The 18,610-nt window shown below is 40.5% G+C and overlaps 1 protein-coding gene across 1 annotated transcript; it reads left to right on the top strand.

Moving 5' to 3' along the window:
• Positions 1–1,363: 1,363 nt before the first annotated feature.
• LOC149985046 (CD83 antigen-like) lies at positions 1,364–17,797 on the top strand. Its single transcript, XM_090215022.1, has 6 exons — positions 1,364–1,445; positions 4,317–4,454; positions 11,568–11,707; positions 15,456–15,690; positions 15,856–15,956; positions 16,093–17,797. Exons 1-6 carry the CDS (start codon positions 1,364–1,366, stop codon positions 16,243–16,245), a joined length of 849 nt encoding a protein of 282 aa, XP_090071148.1. The 3' UTR covers positions 16,246–17,797.
• Positions 17,798–18,610: the final 813 nt, after the last annotated feature.

Raw genomic sequence — 18,610 nt, 5'->3', positions numbered from 1 at the left:
GTCTGCCAATTTTCGATGTGGCAATCGTTTAGGTGTTACGGTGAGGGATTCGATAACTCAGTGAAATGAAATATGAATGAGATGATGAAATGTTTTGTTAATTGATCGAGACGTATATTTAAGACTGTAACTAGTGGAGTAGCATCCCACTAGGAGCATCAGTTAATAAGCTAAATAATTGGACTAGGAGTGAAGGAATTAAACCTGATCTCTCCAGATTAATGTCACTGATTCACCGTTCCATGAGACCGAGGGATACTGACCACCGGCTCTAAATTTGACCGCCGAGTCAAAAGTTTGGGCGGGGTTGTGCGGCCGCCGTGCCGTGTAACGAATTGATTTCTGTTCTCTTTGTGCTGTTGGGGTTGCCTAGAATTAATTTGACAAATATTATAGAAGGCATCTGAATGCATTGACATTGACCCAAAAGTAGGCGTTTGGGACACTAACATTTCGCCAGGCAGTAGAAATGTGTGAACCTGTAAAATTACTCCAGTAAAATACCCTAGACGCATAATTATCTCGCGAATATCCCTTTGCGATATTATAGTACAGTAATTCTACAAAACTCTGTGTGCACGAGGGTGAGACACGAGAGATAAGTCTGTGTGGGCACCAGGGATACATCGCTGGTTTCGAACAAAGTGATGGGCTAAGTGCACATAGTTGCGGAGGGTCATAGTGCAATGTCTTGTTAGCACATTTAGTTGTTTTTTAATTGTTTTACATCATTTTTTATCGGACCCAGACATAGTGAATCGTCAATATGGCCTCAATTACCGTTCCCAAACTCAAATTCAATGAATATTTAGATCAGAGAATACAGGAAAGGACAGGAGGAAAACAGGAATATAAATCAATAAAGAAGATATGGGGGGAAATTAGGCTAAGATGGACCCAGGCAGGTTACATTAGTGGAGTTGCCCCATCAAGGGAACAACTCAGCACTATGGAAAGAGAGTGAGGCAGAAAAGAATAGCAGCCATTTTTTCAAGAAGAAAGGAACGAAGGAGAGAGAGAGAGCGGAGGCGGAGCTGAGAATAGGGACATGGGCAATAGAGGAGACAAAAAGGACACGCCCACAAAAGAAACCTGATATGATGGGGGTGCTTGCTGGGGCCTCAGATGACGTCAGAGAAGGCACAATCAACAACCACAACACACCACCGCCCACCGTGACCACCCCATCGGCCCCGCTCTCTCTATACCCGCCACTGCCACAGGAAGAGAAGACTGAAGTGCCACCTCCCTATTCACAAAATCCATTCGCATACTCCCACACAACCCATTTAAAACCCACACCACACCAGCAGCCATACAGGCCCCGGTCTTCATGATGCAGGGAGGGCAGCTAAAAGGGAACATGACTGTGGGGATTCAAGAAGGCCACCTCGTCTGTGAAGAAAGGCCCGATTGCTCAAGCCCCACAGCACTACAAGGCCCAGGTGGGTCCCTGCTGAACTACCCACAAGGAAGGGAAGGTGAATCACAAACGGGCCTCCTAAAGAGAGAAGGCCACGATCTTATTCAGTTCTCCTCTACTCCAAACACAGACAATTAGCTGAAATCATAGGCTTGACACAAGCACTGAAAGGAGCAGGAAGGGGCCTACCAACTTCCCCTACGCCCAGCAGTTGATCCACGCTTCGTTGAGTACCAGCCTTGGAAGACCGCTTTGATGGGACAGATGCCCAGCCTACATGGAGGAGCCTCTACATGGCTACACCAACTGCAATGAAAACACTACTACCCAAAGCCACGAACACAGGATGAGGAGGAGGAGGAAGAGGACCCCCTCCTCTACAATACAACCACCCAGGGCCCAGCCACATGCAGCAGCAACAGCAAGATTACAACCAACCACAGTTTCAAGGTATGGCAGGGAACACCATGCCCTGGCCATAAAAGATGCCCACACTGTCTGAAACCCCAGAAGTGTACTGGCTAAAATGCCTACCCACAGAGCCTGCCACCCCTCACATCCAGTTTAAGTTCAACCAACTGAAAGCTCAAATCTACACTGCACCCATATAAGACTCCCCAAGCTGAGATCCATTGCACACTCAATGCAACAGAAACCATGCCCATGAAGCAGTCCACACTGATGGACCCAGAACTTTTATGAGAAGCACATGGCCCCACACACACGAAGGCAAACTAAAGACCCTCCAAAAGGCCCTCACATAAAAAATATGACTGACTTATTTATTTTATGATTTATTTTGTGACGAATGCAATGTTTGTGACAGACACAACCCAAAGAAACCATATCGAACACCAATGGGATCATAACCATTACCTAATGCATGATTTCAGGATATTAGAATAGATTACACTGACATGGGGACGAATAAGGTGGTTAATGGGAAACAATACCTATTAGTGATGGTGGATAGGTTTTCCAAATGGGTAGAGGCAATTCCAATGGCGGGGGAGGATGCGAAGTCAGTTATAGGCCACAATCCCAAGGTCTCATGGAACGCGCAAGTCAAACGTTTGTGCCGGGTCGAAGTTGAAATGGGTCGAAGCCCTGCCCCTGGCGTTGATGGCCATGAGAGCCTCACCAGGATCAGGCACCCATCTCTCTCCTCATGAGATAATGACTGGTAGAGTCATGCCTGGCCCACCAAGGGAGGGAGGTCATATGCCCGCCCTTGATGTGCAATAAATTGTAATGTCTAATTATGTGAAAAAACTGACGGTTCTCTCTGCAGCACTCTCTACCCAGGTTCACAAGGTCCAGGAGGGGGAGCTGCCGGGGGACACGCCACCACTGAAGGTAAAACTTGGAGACTGTGTAAGGGTAAAGGTCCACAAGAGAAAGTGGCTGGAACCCAGGTGGACTGGTCTGTACGAAGTGAAGGAGGTTACTTCACACTCAGTCCAGGTCAAAGGTAAATTGGGCGCACCTTGGCACCACCTCACACATTGTACACCAGCTCCAACCCCTTCCCGCACACTGACGGAAGTCAGAACCGACCTAAGTGGTCTACATTCGGCCCCAAATCTTGCACCTCCTTAGTCAGGGAAAATGGGAGGTTCAGCCCCATATTCACTGACTAAGTCACACCGTACTCCTTGGGAACGGTTGGGGATCTCCGGACCCCTGTTTGTTATTTTTCTTCTCATGGGAGGAGTCACTGTATGTACACTCACATGGCTTATAAACCAACAGATGCACCCACTACAGACTCACACACTGAATTCTACTCTGCCAGGTTAAACTAACTCTCTCTCTTTTCCCTCTTATCTACCACAAGACCATACCGTTTCTAGGCGTGAGGTGGGGGTCACTAAGTGCACCCCCCAGGAGTTGAAGAGCACCACCTTGTGTTTGCCTTTCAATGCCACCACCACCGTTAACCTGCCTTGGGGCCTTTTGGGTCATGCGCAAAATCGTTTGGGGCTACCTGCCTGGACCTATTCCAGTTTTAACTGGTATATAACCAAAGGGGGATATGGTGAGTGGTCTTGGAAAAACCTGGTGGCGGAAACAGGGCATGACTGGTCCAGCTATTCCAAGGGACGGGTTGTTCTTGCCTGGCGCAAACGGCTTACATTTTCACGCACTGGTTTTCAACTAAAGCTGATTGTACGACCTGGGACCACTATGGGTTGTCAGGTTTTTACGTTGGCCCCATATGTAGATACCGACAGGGCTGAAGTCCATTTCACACTATATATCTGTGTTACGCCACAACCACAGCCTACTTCTGTGACGGTGCGTGATGATATGGCAAAGCCACATACCCTACCCCAGCACAGGGATGGGTGGGGTTCTGCTGTTTTAGTGGTCACCACCCCTACCCCGGATGAGAACATTCGGGTTGCTACAGGTATCTCAGGTTTGTCTAACAATTAGTTATTATTGACCGAACAAGCAGCCAATACAACCCCCACTAGTTGTGTAGTTTGCATGGGTGCCCGACCATTGCTCCACATTGTCCCGGCTACTGTCGAGATCGGATGTTTAATGCCCCTTATGGACAAAGACAATCCGACTGGTAATTGTTTCTTGTGGGATGCAGTTTACCCTGTTGTCTCCGCTACGGACAGGGCACCAGTATTTTCCTCTGATGTTGCCAGGGCCGAATTCTCCTGTATTAACATGACAGGGGGTATACTACAGTTAGGTTTGCTCCCTGTTGGTTGGTGTACAAATACTATCGTAGTAGTTGGTGGTTTTAAGCCAGTGATTAGGGCTGACATCTGGTGGTGGTGTGGGGGACCTCGGCTTTTTGACAGACCTCCCAATAAGGCTACGGGTACTTGTGCGCTTGTAACACTTCTACTGCCTATCTCTGTTTACCCTATAGGTGTGGGTGATTTGGTGACCCGGATACAGGCTGTGGACCCACAGTTTCTGCCTACCAGAACCAAGCGGGAAGCCCTGACTGTTGGGGATCCCACGTATATTGATGCTATAGGTGTTATCCTAGGGGTGTCCCTGATGAGTACAAGCTGGTGGACCAGGTCGCTGCAGGTTTTGAATCATCTCTCTGCTGGTAGTGCACTGTGAATAAAAATGTTGACCGCATTAACTATATACATTTCAATGTCCAAAAATTAGGAAACTGGACTCAACAAGGTTTTGAGGCCGTACATGGTCAACTGGCGGCTACCTCCCTTATGGCTTTTCAAAATCGCATTGCCGTTGACATGTTGCTGGCTGAGAAGGGTGGGATATGTTTTATGTTTGGGGAGCAATGTTGCACATTTATCCCCAATAACACAGCCTCTGATGGCAGTCTCACTGTTGCGTTAGAAGGACTACGTACCCTGAATGGTAAAATGAAATCCCACTCTGGGGTTGATACCAGCACGTGGGATTCCTGGATGGATGCATTTGGTAAATATAAGGTCCTGGTCTCTTCTATTCTGGTCTCTATCTCTGTGTTTGTTGCAATATTAACCCTCTGTGGCTGTTGTTGCATCCCATGTGCCCGCTCCCTGCTTTCTCGAGTTATTACTTCTGCTATTGCACCAAATAATGACCCTGCACTGATGTTCCCCCTCCTACAACAGGAGGATCCTCTGGTGGAGTTTGAAACATGCACATATGAGTAATTTTCACGTCTCTTTGAAGACGTGAAGAGGGGGACTACAAATTTCCTAAAATTGACTATTCTATTTTTCTTACTTTTAGTTTTTGTCACGTCTAATAGACGTGAAGAGGGGGTGTTGTAATAACATATTAAAACATGTAATGACGCATTCACTGACTGTTGTCTGCCTGGGCTTAACCATACAATTTTGGCTTGTACTCTGTGTTATACCCTCTCTCTCTCTCTGTTTCTCAATATACTAACTGCACGGGAAACCCCCACCAGGGTGGCGGAATAAGATAAAACACACTGACAACCCATAAATAAACACTGCTCAAAACCCTTTGGGATGGGCTCCAAAGACAAAGAACTCTGTCGAGAACCAATGGGATACTGACGCCAGGCTGGAGAGGACTGTCTATCACCTACGAACAACCAACCAGGAGCCAGGACTACTAGAATCTACCTACGTCATTTCAATGTATAAATGTACTGCCCAAATATGTCGTACCTCCTCTTTTTCCGAAAGCTCCCTAAGGGTTGGACGAATAGGAGCCGTGCTGCACGTTTGCCAGATATTATTATGCTTGATTAAAGGCCTCTAATATACCGTATCCGCCTTGTCCAGAGTCTCATCTTGGTCTTGTTTCTCCAATAACTAATCATTTACACTTGATACTCGCTAGCTTCTTGCCGAGTTTCCCACTGCAGTTCTCTTAAGAACTATCGCGAGCAAGTAGTTAGTAGAAGTAGAGTGAATGAAGCCGCACAGTTAAAAACGGGGACATTTCCGGGGACAGGTCACCAAAAACGGGGACTGTCCCCGGAAAAACGGGGACGTCTGGTCACCCTAGGCTATCCGCATCTGCCAAGAAGTTATGCCTGCAGAGAAGAACAAAGTCGGTGATACCATCGACGTTGTGCATCGCCTCGGCAAGAAGCAACAGCAAAACGATTCAAGACCAATATTATCATCCTCTTCACTGCCAGATTCTACAGGGATGCTGTCTGGAAAGCTGCTGGGAAGAATGCCTTCCTTCAGAGCCATGGTATGCGTTTCGCTGAGCATCTCAGCCCGGAGGACATAGCAAGAAGGAACAAGTTGTGGCCAACGATCAAGATAGCACGAAATGAGGGAAAAGCTGCTTACTTCGTCGGAGGACGAGGCTTCATCAATGGTTCAGAAATCAATATTCCTCCCTAAAATCTCACCAGAAGGAACAGATTGATGGTTTCAGCCATGATATTCGCATTTTCCTTATATTGTTAACCTAACAAGCATCAGGTGACTATTTTTCGGAAATACTCAGGTACTTACATTTATTAGTTTGTTCTAGAGGTTGACCGATTAATCGAAATGGCCAATTAATCAGGGCCGATTTCAAGTTTTCATAACAATCGGAAATCTGTATTTTTGGGCGCTGATTTGCCGATTTAATTTTTTACATTTTTTTTATACCTTTTATTTAACTAGGCAAGTCAGTTAAGAACACATTCTTATTTTCAATGACGACCTAGGAATGGTGGGTTAACTGCCTCGTTCAGGGGCAGAACGACAGATTTTCACCTTGTCAGCTCGGGGGATCCAATCTTGCAACGTTACAGTTAACTAGTCCAACGCAATAACGACCTGCCTCTCTCTCGTTGCACTCCACAAGGAGACTGCCTGTTATGCGAATGCAGTAAGCCAAGGTAAGTTGCTAGCTAGCATTAAACTTATCTTATAAACACAATCAATCATAATCACTACACATGGTTGATGATATTACTAGAGATTATCTAGCGTGTCCTGCGTTGCATATAATCTGACTGAGCATACAAGCATACAATTATCTAAGTATCTGACGGAGCGGTGGTAGGCAGTAGCAGGCTCGTAAACATTCATTCAAACAGCACTTTCTTTGCGTTTGCCAGCAGCTCTTCGTTGTGCGTCAAGCATTGCGCTGTTTATGACTTCAAGCCTATCAACTCCTGAGATGAGGCTGGTGTAACCGAAGTGAAAGCGTGCGCTAATAGCGTTTCAAACGTCACTCGCTCTGAGCCTTCTAGTAGTTGTTCCCCTTGCTCTGCATGGGTAACGCTGCTTTGATGGTGGCTGTTGTCATTGTGTTGCTGGTTCGAGCCCAGGGAGGAGCAAGGAGAGGGATGGAAGCCATACTGTTACACTGGCAATACTAAAGTGCCTATAAGAACATCCAATAGTCAAAGGTTAATGAAATACAAATGGTATAGAGGGAAATAGTCCTATAATTCCTATAATAACTACAACCTAAAACTTCTTACCTGGGAATATTGAAGACTCATGTTAAAAGGAACCACCAGCTTTCATATGTTCTCATGTTCTGAGCAAGGAACTGAAACGTTAGCTTTCTTACATAGCACATATTGCACTTTTACTTTCTTCTCCAACACTTTGTTTTTGCATTATTTAAACCAAATTGAACATGTTTCATTATTTACTTGATTTAATTTATGTATTATATTAAGTTAAAATAAGTGTTCATTCAGTGTTGTTGTAATTGTCATTGTTACAAATAATAAAATTAAAAAATCTTCCGATTATTCGGTATCTGCTTTTTTGGTCCTCCAATAATCGGTATCGGCGTTGAAAAATCATAATCGGTCGACCTCTAGTTTGTTCTTGTATGACCAGAATAACTATTTTGTTTACAAACTTACAAAGAAGACTGAAAAGCAGTATTTATTTTTTATGTATACAGTAACTAAGATACTGTTTTAAAGGGCATACAGGTCTGCTCTGACTTTACACGGGTATTGTTCTATTTTGTTATTAATACTTATTTCCAAGTGAAAAAGGTCTTAGGAACATGTTTAAACCAGTTTTTTATTCAACTTTTTTGTGATCAGTTTTCATATGCACTTAAAATAGTAGGTACCCTTTTATTTAAATTATTATTTTGTATTTTATTTCTCAGAATAGTTCCTGATTACATTAAAGAGGGTTTTTAGTCTCTCTTACTACAAGAACCCTTGGTTTGGTCTTGAACATAATTTTCAGTTGAGTTGGATTTTAAAGCCAGAAAACGTCTAGCTCAAAGGTTATGGAATAAGTTATTTTCACTTTAAATTGACTTAAATGGTGCAGATCTCGGTTCCTTATCGTTTACGTTCACTGCTCCTACGTCTTTGACTCATCATACTACAGTTTATACTTTTATATAATCATTGTTTTGTCTATAGTTTCTCTTAATGCTAGGGGGTTACGAAACAATGTGAAGCGCAAGGCCTTATTTATATTTGCTAAACAATTTCGAACAGATGTTTTCTTTTTTCAAGTCACTCAATTTCGGCTGATGCCAACTTCCTATTTCTTTAGCCTTGAGAAATTTCACTCTAAAAATAACACTATCCATTAGTTAAACACTACGTACTGTCAGGAATCCACAGATATGTTTTTTTTACTCACTGAATAATGAGTTAATCAGTGATATAGAATCTAAACAGTTGAAGAGATTATAGTCTATCAAGCATCTAAAGAACAATAAATCACCAGGTGTTGATGGAATTACATCAGAATTTTACTAATTATTTTCTAAGCAAGTGGTTAGAGCGTTAGACTAGTAACCGAAAGGTTGCAACTTCAAATCCTCAAGCTGACAAGGTACGAATCTGTTGTTCTGCCCCTGAACAGGCAATTAACCCAAAGTTTCTAGGCCTTCGTTGAAAATAAGAACTTGTTCTTAACTGACTACTTAAATAAAGGTAAAATAATAATTGTAGGAGGGAGAACATTGTTTTTAATACTCTCTATAAAGACTTCAAATAGGAATTATTTTAGAGAGTATTAAAAAAAAAATCTCCCTCCTACAATTATTATTTCACCTTTATTTAAGTAGTCAGTTAAGAACAAGTTCTTATTTTCAACGAAGGCCTAGAAATTTTGGGCTAATTGCCTGGATTTGAACTTGCAACCTTTCGGTTACTAGTCTAACGCTCTAACCACTAGGCTACCCTGCCACCCCAAATGGTGAGTCAGGGGTTAATGAGTCAGGGATTAATAACACTAAGCCTAAAAAAGAAGTGCTGCTCATCGATAACTGCCGCCAATTTGTCTTCTTAATAATGACTATAAGATATTAGCCTTACTACTTGCAAAAATAATTAAAGAAGTCCTAGATGCAATCATTGAGGAAACACAGTCTGGCTTCATGAGGAACAGACATATTTCTAACAATGTCAGACTAGTATTAGCTTCATATTATTTTTTTGATTTTTATAAAGCATTTGACACAGTAGAGCATCAGTTCCTTTTCCACTCCCTTGAGAGACTTGGCTTTGTGGATGTTTTCTGAAAGGCTATTAAGACTCTCTATGCAAATGGTAACAGCTCTATCAAATTGAAATATGGCACCTCACCTAGATTTGATTTAAAGAGAGGAATTAGGCAAGGTTGTCCTATCTCTCCGTATCTGTTTTTATTAATCACCCAACTTCTTGCAAATTCTTTAAATAATAATCCTGTATAAGGTATTTCCATAGCTGGTAAAGAAATTATTATAAGCCAGCTGGCTGACGATACTACACTTTTTCTGAAAGACACTAACCAAATTCCCATATCGATCAATGTGATACAATCCTTTTCCAAAGCATCTGGTCTATATCTTAACATGAATAAATATGAACTCATGGCTGTCAAAGATTGTGTGACACCTTCATATTATGGTATTCCAGTAAAAGAAGAACTTACAGTGGGGCAAAAAAGTATTTAGTCAGTCACTAATTGTGCAAGTTCTCCCACATAAAAAGATGAGACATTTTCATCATAGGTACACTTCAACTAGGACAGAAAAATTGAGAAAAGAAATCCAGAAAATCACATTGTAGGATTTTTTATGAATTTATTTGCAAATTATGCTGGAAAATAAGTATTTGGTCAATAACAAAAGTTTATCTCAATACTTTGTTATATACCCTTTGTTGGCAATGACAGAGGTCAAACGTTTTCTGTAAGTCTTCACAAGGTTTTCACACACTGTTGCTGGTATTTTGGCCCATTCCTCCATGCAGATCTCCTCTAGAGCAGTGATGTTTTGAGGCTGTTGCTGGGCAACACAGACTTTCAACTCCCTCCAAAGATTTTCTATGGGGTTGAGATCTGGAGACTGGCTAGGCCACTCCAGGACCTTGAAATGCTTCTTACGAAGCCACTCCTTCGTTGCCCGGGCGGTGTGTTTGGGATCATTGTCATGCTGAAAGACCCAGCCACGTTTCATCTTCAATGCCCTTGCTGATGGAAGGATTTTATTCCTCATGTTTTCTTTACTTTTGGTGGCCTTAACTTCATGTTGTTTTGCAATTATAATATTGACAAAGTTCCAGTGAAACTTTCTATTTTCATCGACAGGTTTTATTGTCATGGTCCTTAATGTATAAACACACATTTTCTGTACACAGATATTATATATGGAACAATCGGGATATATTGTATAAAAATACCTCTTTGTTTTTAGAATATTGGTTCCAAAATAATATCCTATTGGTGAGCCAACTGGTAAATGCAGAGGGTCTTTTACTCAGTTATAAGGCATTTTTTTTATCACTTTACAAGGTCCCTGTAACACCAAAAGATTTTGCAATTGTTTTAGATAACATTCCCTCAGGTGTTGCTCTGTTATTAAGGAACGTGTCAAAACCTGACACTCAGAGCCTACCTTCTATTAACCCTGTTGACTCATCAGTAGGAAAGATTTGTTTCTCTTTTGGTCTTTTCAACAACAGAGCGATATGAACCTTGTTTCAGCAGGAAACAAGTAGGTATGTGTGTGGCAACATCCAAACTTTTTTCCAACAGATATTATCAATAAGGCAATGACATAAGGTATACAAGATACCTTATGTCATGCCTTATTGGAATGGATTTATTGATAATATCTGTTGGAAAAAAAGTTTGGATGTTGCCACACACACTTGTTAACAAAATTAAGGAAGTTTCCTTTAAAATTGTTCATAAATATTATCCTGCCAACCATTATATGAAGAAGTTTAAGGAAAACATTAACTCAAATTGTACCTTTTTTAATGACCACCAAGAAACAGTGTTGCATCTTTTTTGACATTGTATTCATGTAAGAAAACTGGCAAGACATCAGTAGATTTATAATTGAACACATTTATGAAGATTTTACACTATTGTGGAGAGATGTACTGCTTGGATTGGAAGGACTAAAAACATGGCATGTGCTTCATCACAGTGGGTGTAGACGGGCACTTCCACTTCATTAAGATGTAAATGTGATCACATAGAATTGCACACACACCTGAGACGATCACACCAAAATATGTAATTCTATGGGATCACATTGACCCTGGCTGTCTTAATTTCTTACCTGTCTACACCCACTATGTCGAAGCACAAGCATGTTTTTAGTCCTTTGCAGACGGACTGCACTCTACGGGAATCCCCATAGTTTCACTTCCATTTTAGCCTATTATATAAACTGATTCACTCCTGTTCTCGATCATCATCTTCATTGCTTCATTGATTTACCTTGTGTTTGTCTATATCTGCCTCTTTGCAAGGTGGGCTCATACAGGATAGGTCTACAGAAGAGGTGAAGTCAGTTTGTGGAGAGGACTCAATTCTGAAATGTAAAGCAATATGTAAGCCTGGGGTCCAATACCGGGCGGTGAGGTGGTACAAGGTAAGCTTTCTATTATTGTGATAGCACAAACTGTGTGTTTTGAACCATTATTTATATGCAAAAAATATACAGCACTGGTCCTAGACCAGCAACTTGTCTCAGAGCATTTTGTATTATTCTGTACGTAAATCCGAGACACTCCATTTATTGTGATATGTTACGTTTGGTATGGTTACATTAGACAGATGGTTACTTAAAAACTTCTTAGGGCTGCAATCCCGTTAACAGGATTGATATGACAGCCAGTAAAAGTGCAGAGCGCCAAATTCAAACAACAGAAATCTCATAATTAAAATTCCTCAAACATACATGTATCTTATACCATTTTAAAGGTAATCTTGTTGTTAATCCCACCAAAGTGTCCGCTTTCAAATAGGCTTTACAGTGAAAGCACCACAAATGATTATGTCACCGCCAAGTCACAGAAATATTCAGCCATTTTCCAGACAAAGAGAGGAGTCACAAAAAGCACAAATAGAGATAAAATGAATCACTAACCTTTGATGATCTTCATCGGATGACACTCATAGGACTTCATGTTAGACAATACATATGTTTTGTTCGATAAAGTGCTTATTTATGTAAAAAAAATCTCAGTATACATTGGCACGTCATGTTCACTAGTTCCAAAAACATCCGGTGATATTGCAGAGAGCCACATCATTTTACAGAAATACTCATTATAAATGTTGATGAAAATACAATTGTTAGACATGGAAATATAGATACACTTCTCCTTAATGCAACCGCTGTGTCAGATTGAAAAAAACTTTACGGAAAAAACAAACCATGCAATAATCTAAGTACAGATTTCAGACAACAAAGCAACCAAAAAGATATCCGCCATATTAGGTAGTCAACAGAAGTCAGAAATAGCATTAGAAATATTCACTTACCTTTGATGATCTTCATCAGAATGCACTCCCAGGAATCCCAGTTCCACATTAAATGTTTGATTTAGTTCGATAATGTCCATCATTTATGTCCAAAGAGCTACTTTTGTTAAACAAATCCAAAGTCCTGAAGCGCGTCCCTAGTTGCAGACGAAATGTCAAAAAGTTCCGTTACTGTCCGTAGAAACATGTCAAACGATGTATGGAATCTATCTTTAGGCTGTTTTTAACATAAAACGTCAATAATGTTAACCGGAGAATTCCTATGTCTGTAGAAAAGCAATGGAATGAGAGCTAACTCTCTCGTGACCGCGCCTCAGAGCCTGTGGCACTCTGCCAGAAACCTGGCTCAAACAGCCCTTATGAGCCCCCACTTCACAGCAGAATCCTCAAACAAGTTTCTAAAGACGGTTGACATCTAGTGGAAGCCTTAGGAACTGCAACATAACCAATATCCCACTGTGTATTCAATAGGGGCTGGGTTGAAAATCGACCAACCTCAGATTTACAACTTCTTGTTTGGATTTCTTCTCAGGTTTTTGCCTGCCATATGAGTTCTGTTATACACACATACATCATTCAAACAGTTTTTAGAAACTTCAGCGTGTTTTTTATCCAATGCTAATAATAATATGCATATATTAGCAACTGGGACTGAGGAGCAGGCCATTTACTCTACGCACCTCTTGGCACCTTTCATCCAAGCTACTCAATACTGCCCCTGCAGCCATAAGAAGTTAAGGCAAAAACTAAAGGAGGTTGATTGGTCGGGTTGAATAGGTGGTAGTATAACACAAATATTTAGCAAACCAAAGGTTAAGAGTTTGAATCTCACCATCGCCAATTTTAGCTCATTAGCAACTTTTTAACTACTTAGCATGTTAGCTAACCCTAACCCTAATAACCCTTTTAGCTAACTCCTAAACTTAACCCTAACCCCTAGCCTAGATAACATTAGCTAAAATAGCCAGAATTCATAACATATCATACATACGTTTTGCAAATTTGTAACATATAATAAGAATGGTAATTTATCATACAAAATGGGTGACAGACATCCACAAATTAATATATACCATACAAAACGTAACATTATACTTAATGTGGGGCGGCAGGTAGCCTAGTGCTGAGAGCGTTGGATTTGTAACCGAAAGGTTGCAAGATCAAATCCCTGAGCTGACAAGGTAAAAATATGTCGTTCTGCCCCTGAACAAGGCAGTTAATTAGAGCTCTAGGGGCGCTATTTCATTTTTGGATAAAAAACGTTCCCGTTTTAAGCGCGATATTTTGTCACGAAAAGATGCTCGACTATGCATATTCTTGACAGTTTTGGAAAGAAAACACTCTGAAGTTTCAGAATCTGCAAAGATTTTGTCTGTAAGTGCCCCAGAACTCATTCTACAGGCGAAACCAAGATGATGCATCACCCAGGAATTAGCAGAATTTCTGAAGCTCTGTTTTCCATTCTCTCCTTATATGGCTGTGATTGCGCAACGAATGAGCCTACACTTTCTGTCGTTCGCCCAAGGTCTTAGCAGCATTGTGACGTATTTGTAGGCATATCATTGGAAGATTGACCATAAGAGACTACATTTTCCAAGTGTCCGCCTGGTGTCCTGCGTCGAATTCGGTGCGCAATTGCCAGCTGCTTCTAAATTACCATTTGATTCAGGGGAGAAAGCATGTGTCCAAGAACGATGTATCAATGAAGAGATATGTGAAAAACACCTTGATGATTGATTCTAAACAACGTTTGCCATGTTTTCAGTCGATATTATGGAGTTAATTTGGAAAAAAGTTCGCGTTTTGAGGACTGAATTTTCTGATTTTTTTTGGTAGCCAAATGTGATGTATAAAACGGAGCTATTTCTAATACACAAGGAATCTTTTTGGAAAAACTGAGCATCTGCTATCTAACTGAGAGTATCCTCATTGAAAACATCAGAAGTTCTTCAAAGGTAAATGATTTTATTTGAAGGCTTTTATGTTTTTGTTAATGTTGCGTGCTGGATGCTAACGCTAATGCTAACGCTAAATGCTAACGCGAAATGCTAACGCTAGCTAGCTACTTTTACACAAATGATTGTTTTCCTATGGTTGAGAAGCATATTTTGAAAATCTGAGATGACAGTGTTGTTTACAAAAGGCTAAGCTTGAGAGATGGCATATTTATTTCATTTCATTTGCGATTTTCATAAATAGTTAACGTTGTGTTATGCTAATGAGCTTGCTGATAGATTTACACAATCCTGGATACAGGGTTTTTTTCATAGCTAAACGTGACGCAGAAAACGGAGCGATTTGTCCTAAACAAATAATCTTTCAGGAAAAACTGAACATTTGCTATCTGAGAGTCTCCTCATTGAAAACATCTGAAGTTCTTCAAAGGTAAATGATTTTATTTGAATGCTTTTCTGTTTTTTTGTGTAAATGTTGCCAGCTGAATGCTAATGCTAAATGCTACGTTAGCCATCAATACTGTTACACAAATGCTTGTTTTGCAATGGTTGAGAAGCATATTTTGAAAATCTGAGATGACAGTGTTGTTAACAAAAGGCTAAGCTTGAGAGCTAGCATATTTATTTCATTTCATTTGCGATTTTCATGAATAGTTAACGTTGCGTTATGGTAATGAGCTTGAGTCTGTATTCACGATCCCGGATGGGGAGATCAGAAAGGTTAACCCACTGTTCCCAGGCCATCATTGAAAATAAGAATTTGTTCTTAACTGACTTGCCTAGTTACATAAAGGTACGATTTAAAAAAAATGTAGTGTCTTGGATTTATGTACAAAATTAAATGCTTTAAGACCAGCTGTTAGAGGCATAGAGTAACCTCACACCCTTTTCTCCCAGCTCAATGAGGAGCCGTCTAATAAGGTGTCTGGTCTATTGATGAAGAGGCTATCACCTAACAGCACCACCCAATGGTACGCAGGTCTGGAGTGTAAAGTGGAACTTTTGGCTGATGATTCTTTCGATATCTTCCTGCCCAATGTAACGGCTGTTGATAGCGGGAGGTACAAGTGTCTCCTGGCAGCACCTGTAGGAGAGCAGAACCAGGAGGGGCAGGTTCACCTCAGAGTGACAGGTGAGTGTGTTCTATTCTCATTGTGTGCTTGTTTTGATATGTAGACCTACTGAATACTCTGTGAGTGTTTTAAATTGGACCCAGAGAGAGATTTCATCTATGCTGTTAAATTCTTTAAAAATGTTTCCAGTGATGCTCAAAGATTTGTGGATACTTGTTTTGCAGGTTGCCTTGAGTCCACAGACCAATCAGAAGAAAGGGATACCATTCTAGTTCTTTCCATTGTGGGGATTGTGGTGGCATTGCTGATATTCACCATCAGCTATGTGAGTTACAACACTGCCAGTTGTTCCTCTGACATATTTGTTTTTTAAACAGATGAAAGAAACTAACATTTTATGGTGATGGTTTTCATGTATTTCATTTTCCTTATTTACTTAATAATCCTCATCTTTACCATAGGTCATCCTAAGGAATATGTTATTGCAAAGGAGTAAGAAGTATCCACAAGAACCACTTCTAGATGCACCCCTTGAGAAGAAAGATTTAATGTTGATTTACACTCTGGGGCCAAACTGGTCGAGACAGGGTTCCATAAAACATGTCTGTGTGTGAGAGCCTGTTCTGCTAGTTTGGGCTCATTGTATACTTGAACGTAGAGAGGAAATGCAGAGAAAGACTAGGGCACATTTGAAGCTGTGCAAGGAGCTTAAGAGTTATGTCTACTTTCCAGGAGAATAATTCATCTTTAGAGCAGATGGAGGCAGACAACCCTCTGGCCGGTCCTGTAGAACTAAGATGTTTAGGCTTTTCAAAGAAATGAAACAAAAACAGTAACCTACACCCTTTCACTCAGGCAGCAAAACAACAGCAGTACAGCAAGGCTAGGGCAGCAGTTCTCCAGCAACGAGTGCCTGTCTGCAGCATCCACGTGTCTGTGATGCACAAGGAGCAGGGCCTTGTGAAGGGACCCCACGATCTAAGCCCCAGCAAGGTGCTTCAGGAAAGGGAGAAGGAATAATTCATGATAAGGGGTCATTTTGCAGGGTCGCTCCATGGCAATGTTGGGGTTAATTCCATTTACATTTCAGTCAATTGAAGTTTCAGTAATTTAAGTTGACATTGATTTTGAACTGGAAAACGATCAATGTGTACTGCATTTAATTTCATGCCTAATTAAATTCTTGTATTGACTGGTATTAAAATGGAATTGATCTGAGCACTGTTTCATGCGGCTCCCGTGTTGGAAGGATTTGGTGGGACACGCTGGACTCTGCACAGAGAGATGAAACCAAACAAGACTGCATTCCATCTGAGCCAAGCAAATCTCTCAATTAACTCTAATGTTCAGGCATTACCGATAACTTTAAGTTATTTTGTGAGGCCAAAACAGTATATAATTTTTTTTAATGCAGAACCAAAAAATAGAATTTTCATCCAAGCAATACAAAAGTGGGCTTTTGTGAATATTGACAAAAAGTAATTGACAGAAAATAAATCTTTGTATAAAACTTTATCCAGTTTTTGAATATGATCAGCAATTCTGTGTATACGTTGAAAATAAAGATGACATAATTAATTTGTAATGTACTGTATCTGACGTACATGTGTTATGTGTTCTTAGATAACTGTTCTTTAACTTTTTCTTAAGACGAGTCCTCACTTTTTTAGTCACCACAGTAGTGATGTTTCTCTTAGATAAGTTGATTGTTACTCAGAATATTTCATGTTATTAAGATAAATTATTTACCCTGCCATTTTACAGAGGCTTACAAACTAGATACATAACTATTTTTCTGCATAGTATACTGTTTGAGGTGCTAAATGGCTGGCAAAAATGTCTACCTTGTCACGTTCTGACCATAGTTATTTTGTGTTTTCTTTGTTTTAGTGTTGGTCAGGACGTGAGCTGGGTGGGCATTCTATGTTGTGTGTCTAGTTTTCCCGTTTCTATGTTTGGCCTGATATGGTTCTCAATCAGAGGCAGGTGTTAGTCAATGTCTCTGATTGGGAACCATATTTAGGTAGCCTGTTTTGTGTTGGGTTTTGTGGGTGGTTGTCTTCGTGTGTCTGCACCAAACAGAACTGTTTTGGTTTTTTCACAGTTGTTGTTTTGTATTTTGTAGTGTTCAAGTGTATCATCTTTATTAAACATGATGAACACTAACCACGCTGTGTTTTGGTCCTCTCCTTCGTCCACAGAAGAAAGCCGTTACATACCTATTTCACACAACTCATTCTGTTAGATTTTATACTTAACCTTGTCATTAGTCATTTCCATCACCTGTCAATGTTGTAATGTGCCCATTCTCAAAGGGGATGATCACAATTATCCTCAAGGGCTAACACAAAAGTGTTAGCTGAAATATATTTTTCGATAGCTATTTTAATTGTTAAATACATAAATACCTCTTCACTAATCTTTTGAGTGACAACAATTCTGTGAAGTCTCTGTCATTCACCGACAATCACATTACCCCAAACACATTACAAGGTAACATCACACAGCATAAAATGTAAGCCAGGTTACATGTGGTCTAAACCACATTAAACATTAAATTCCATGTCGCTTAAAAAAATGTAATACTATAAAATGACTAAATATTTGTTTTTTTATTGCGTCACCATATCACAGGACAGATTTGACATGAGGAGTGCATGGATATGGGTCATATACAATAACAGTGACATTTTTTTTCATGACACCTGTGTGATCATAGCACACAACACATTATTGCACAATAATAATAAACTTAACAGAGTTAAAGAGTGCAAATGCAAAGCAACAGACCTAAAAAAAAAAACATGTGCTTATTCGCTGCTCATGTAATACTAGTGTGTATCAAATGACGTCTGTCAGTTAATATAAATAAGAGGAATTAGAAAAACTGATATTTGGTAAGTCTCTTTGAAATGTACAAGGTGATATCAACCTATTCAGTTAGTCACTTGTCTCTAAGCTAATTGTCTGAAAGGGATA

Source organism: Oncorhynchus mykiss, chromosome 2 (assembly GCF_057628025.1).
Source record: "Oncorhynchus mykiss isolate SJ-2025 chromosome 2, ASM5762802v1, whole genome shotgun sequence".
Lineage (NCBI taxonomy): Eukaryota > Metazoa > Chordata > Actinopteri > Salmoniformes > Salmonidae > Oncorhynchus > Oncorhynchus mykiss.
This window is presented reverse-complemented; position numbering and strand designations above follow the sequence as displayed.

Bases quoted from the DNA above. Each gene is read 5' to 3' on its own strand.
- LOC149985046 (XM_090215022.1), top strand. From the start codon at position 1,364: ATGACTGTGGGGATTCAAGAAGGCCACCTCGTCTGTGAAGAAAGGCCC. The intron at 1,446-4,316 runs GTGGGTCCCTGC...TTTACCCTATAG, and splicing joins CACAGCACTACAAGGCCCAG to GTGTGGGTGATTTGGTGACC. The intron at 15,691-15,855 runs GTGAGTGTGTTC...CTTGTTTTGCAG, and splicing joins GGTTCACCTCAGAGTGACAG to GTTGCCTTGAGTCCACAGAC.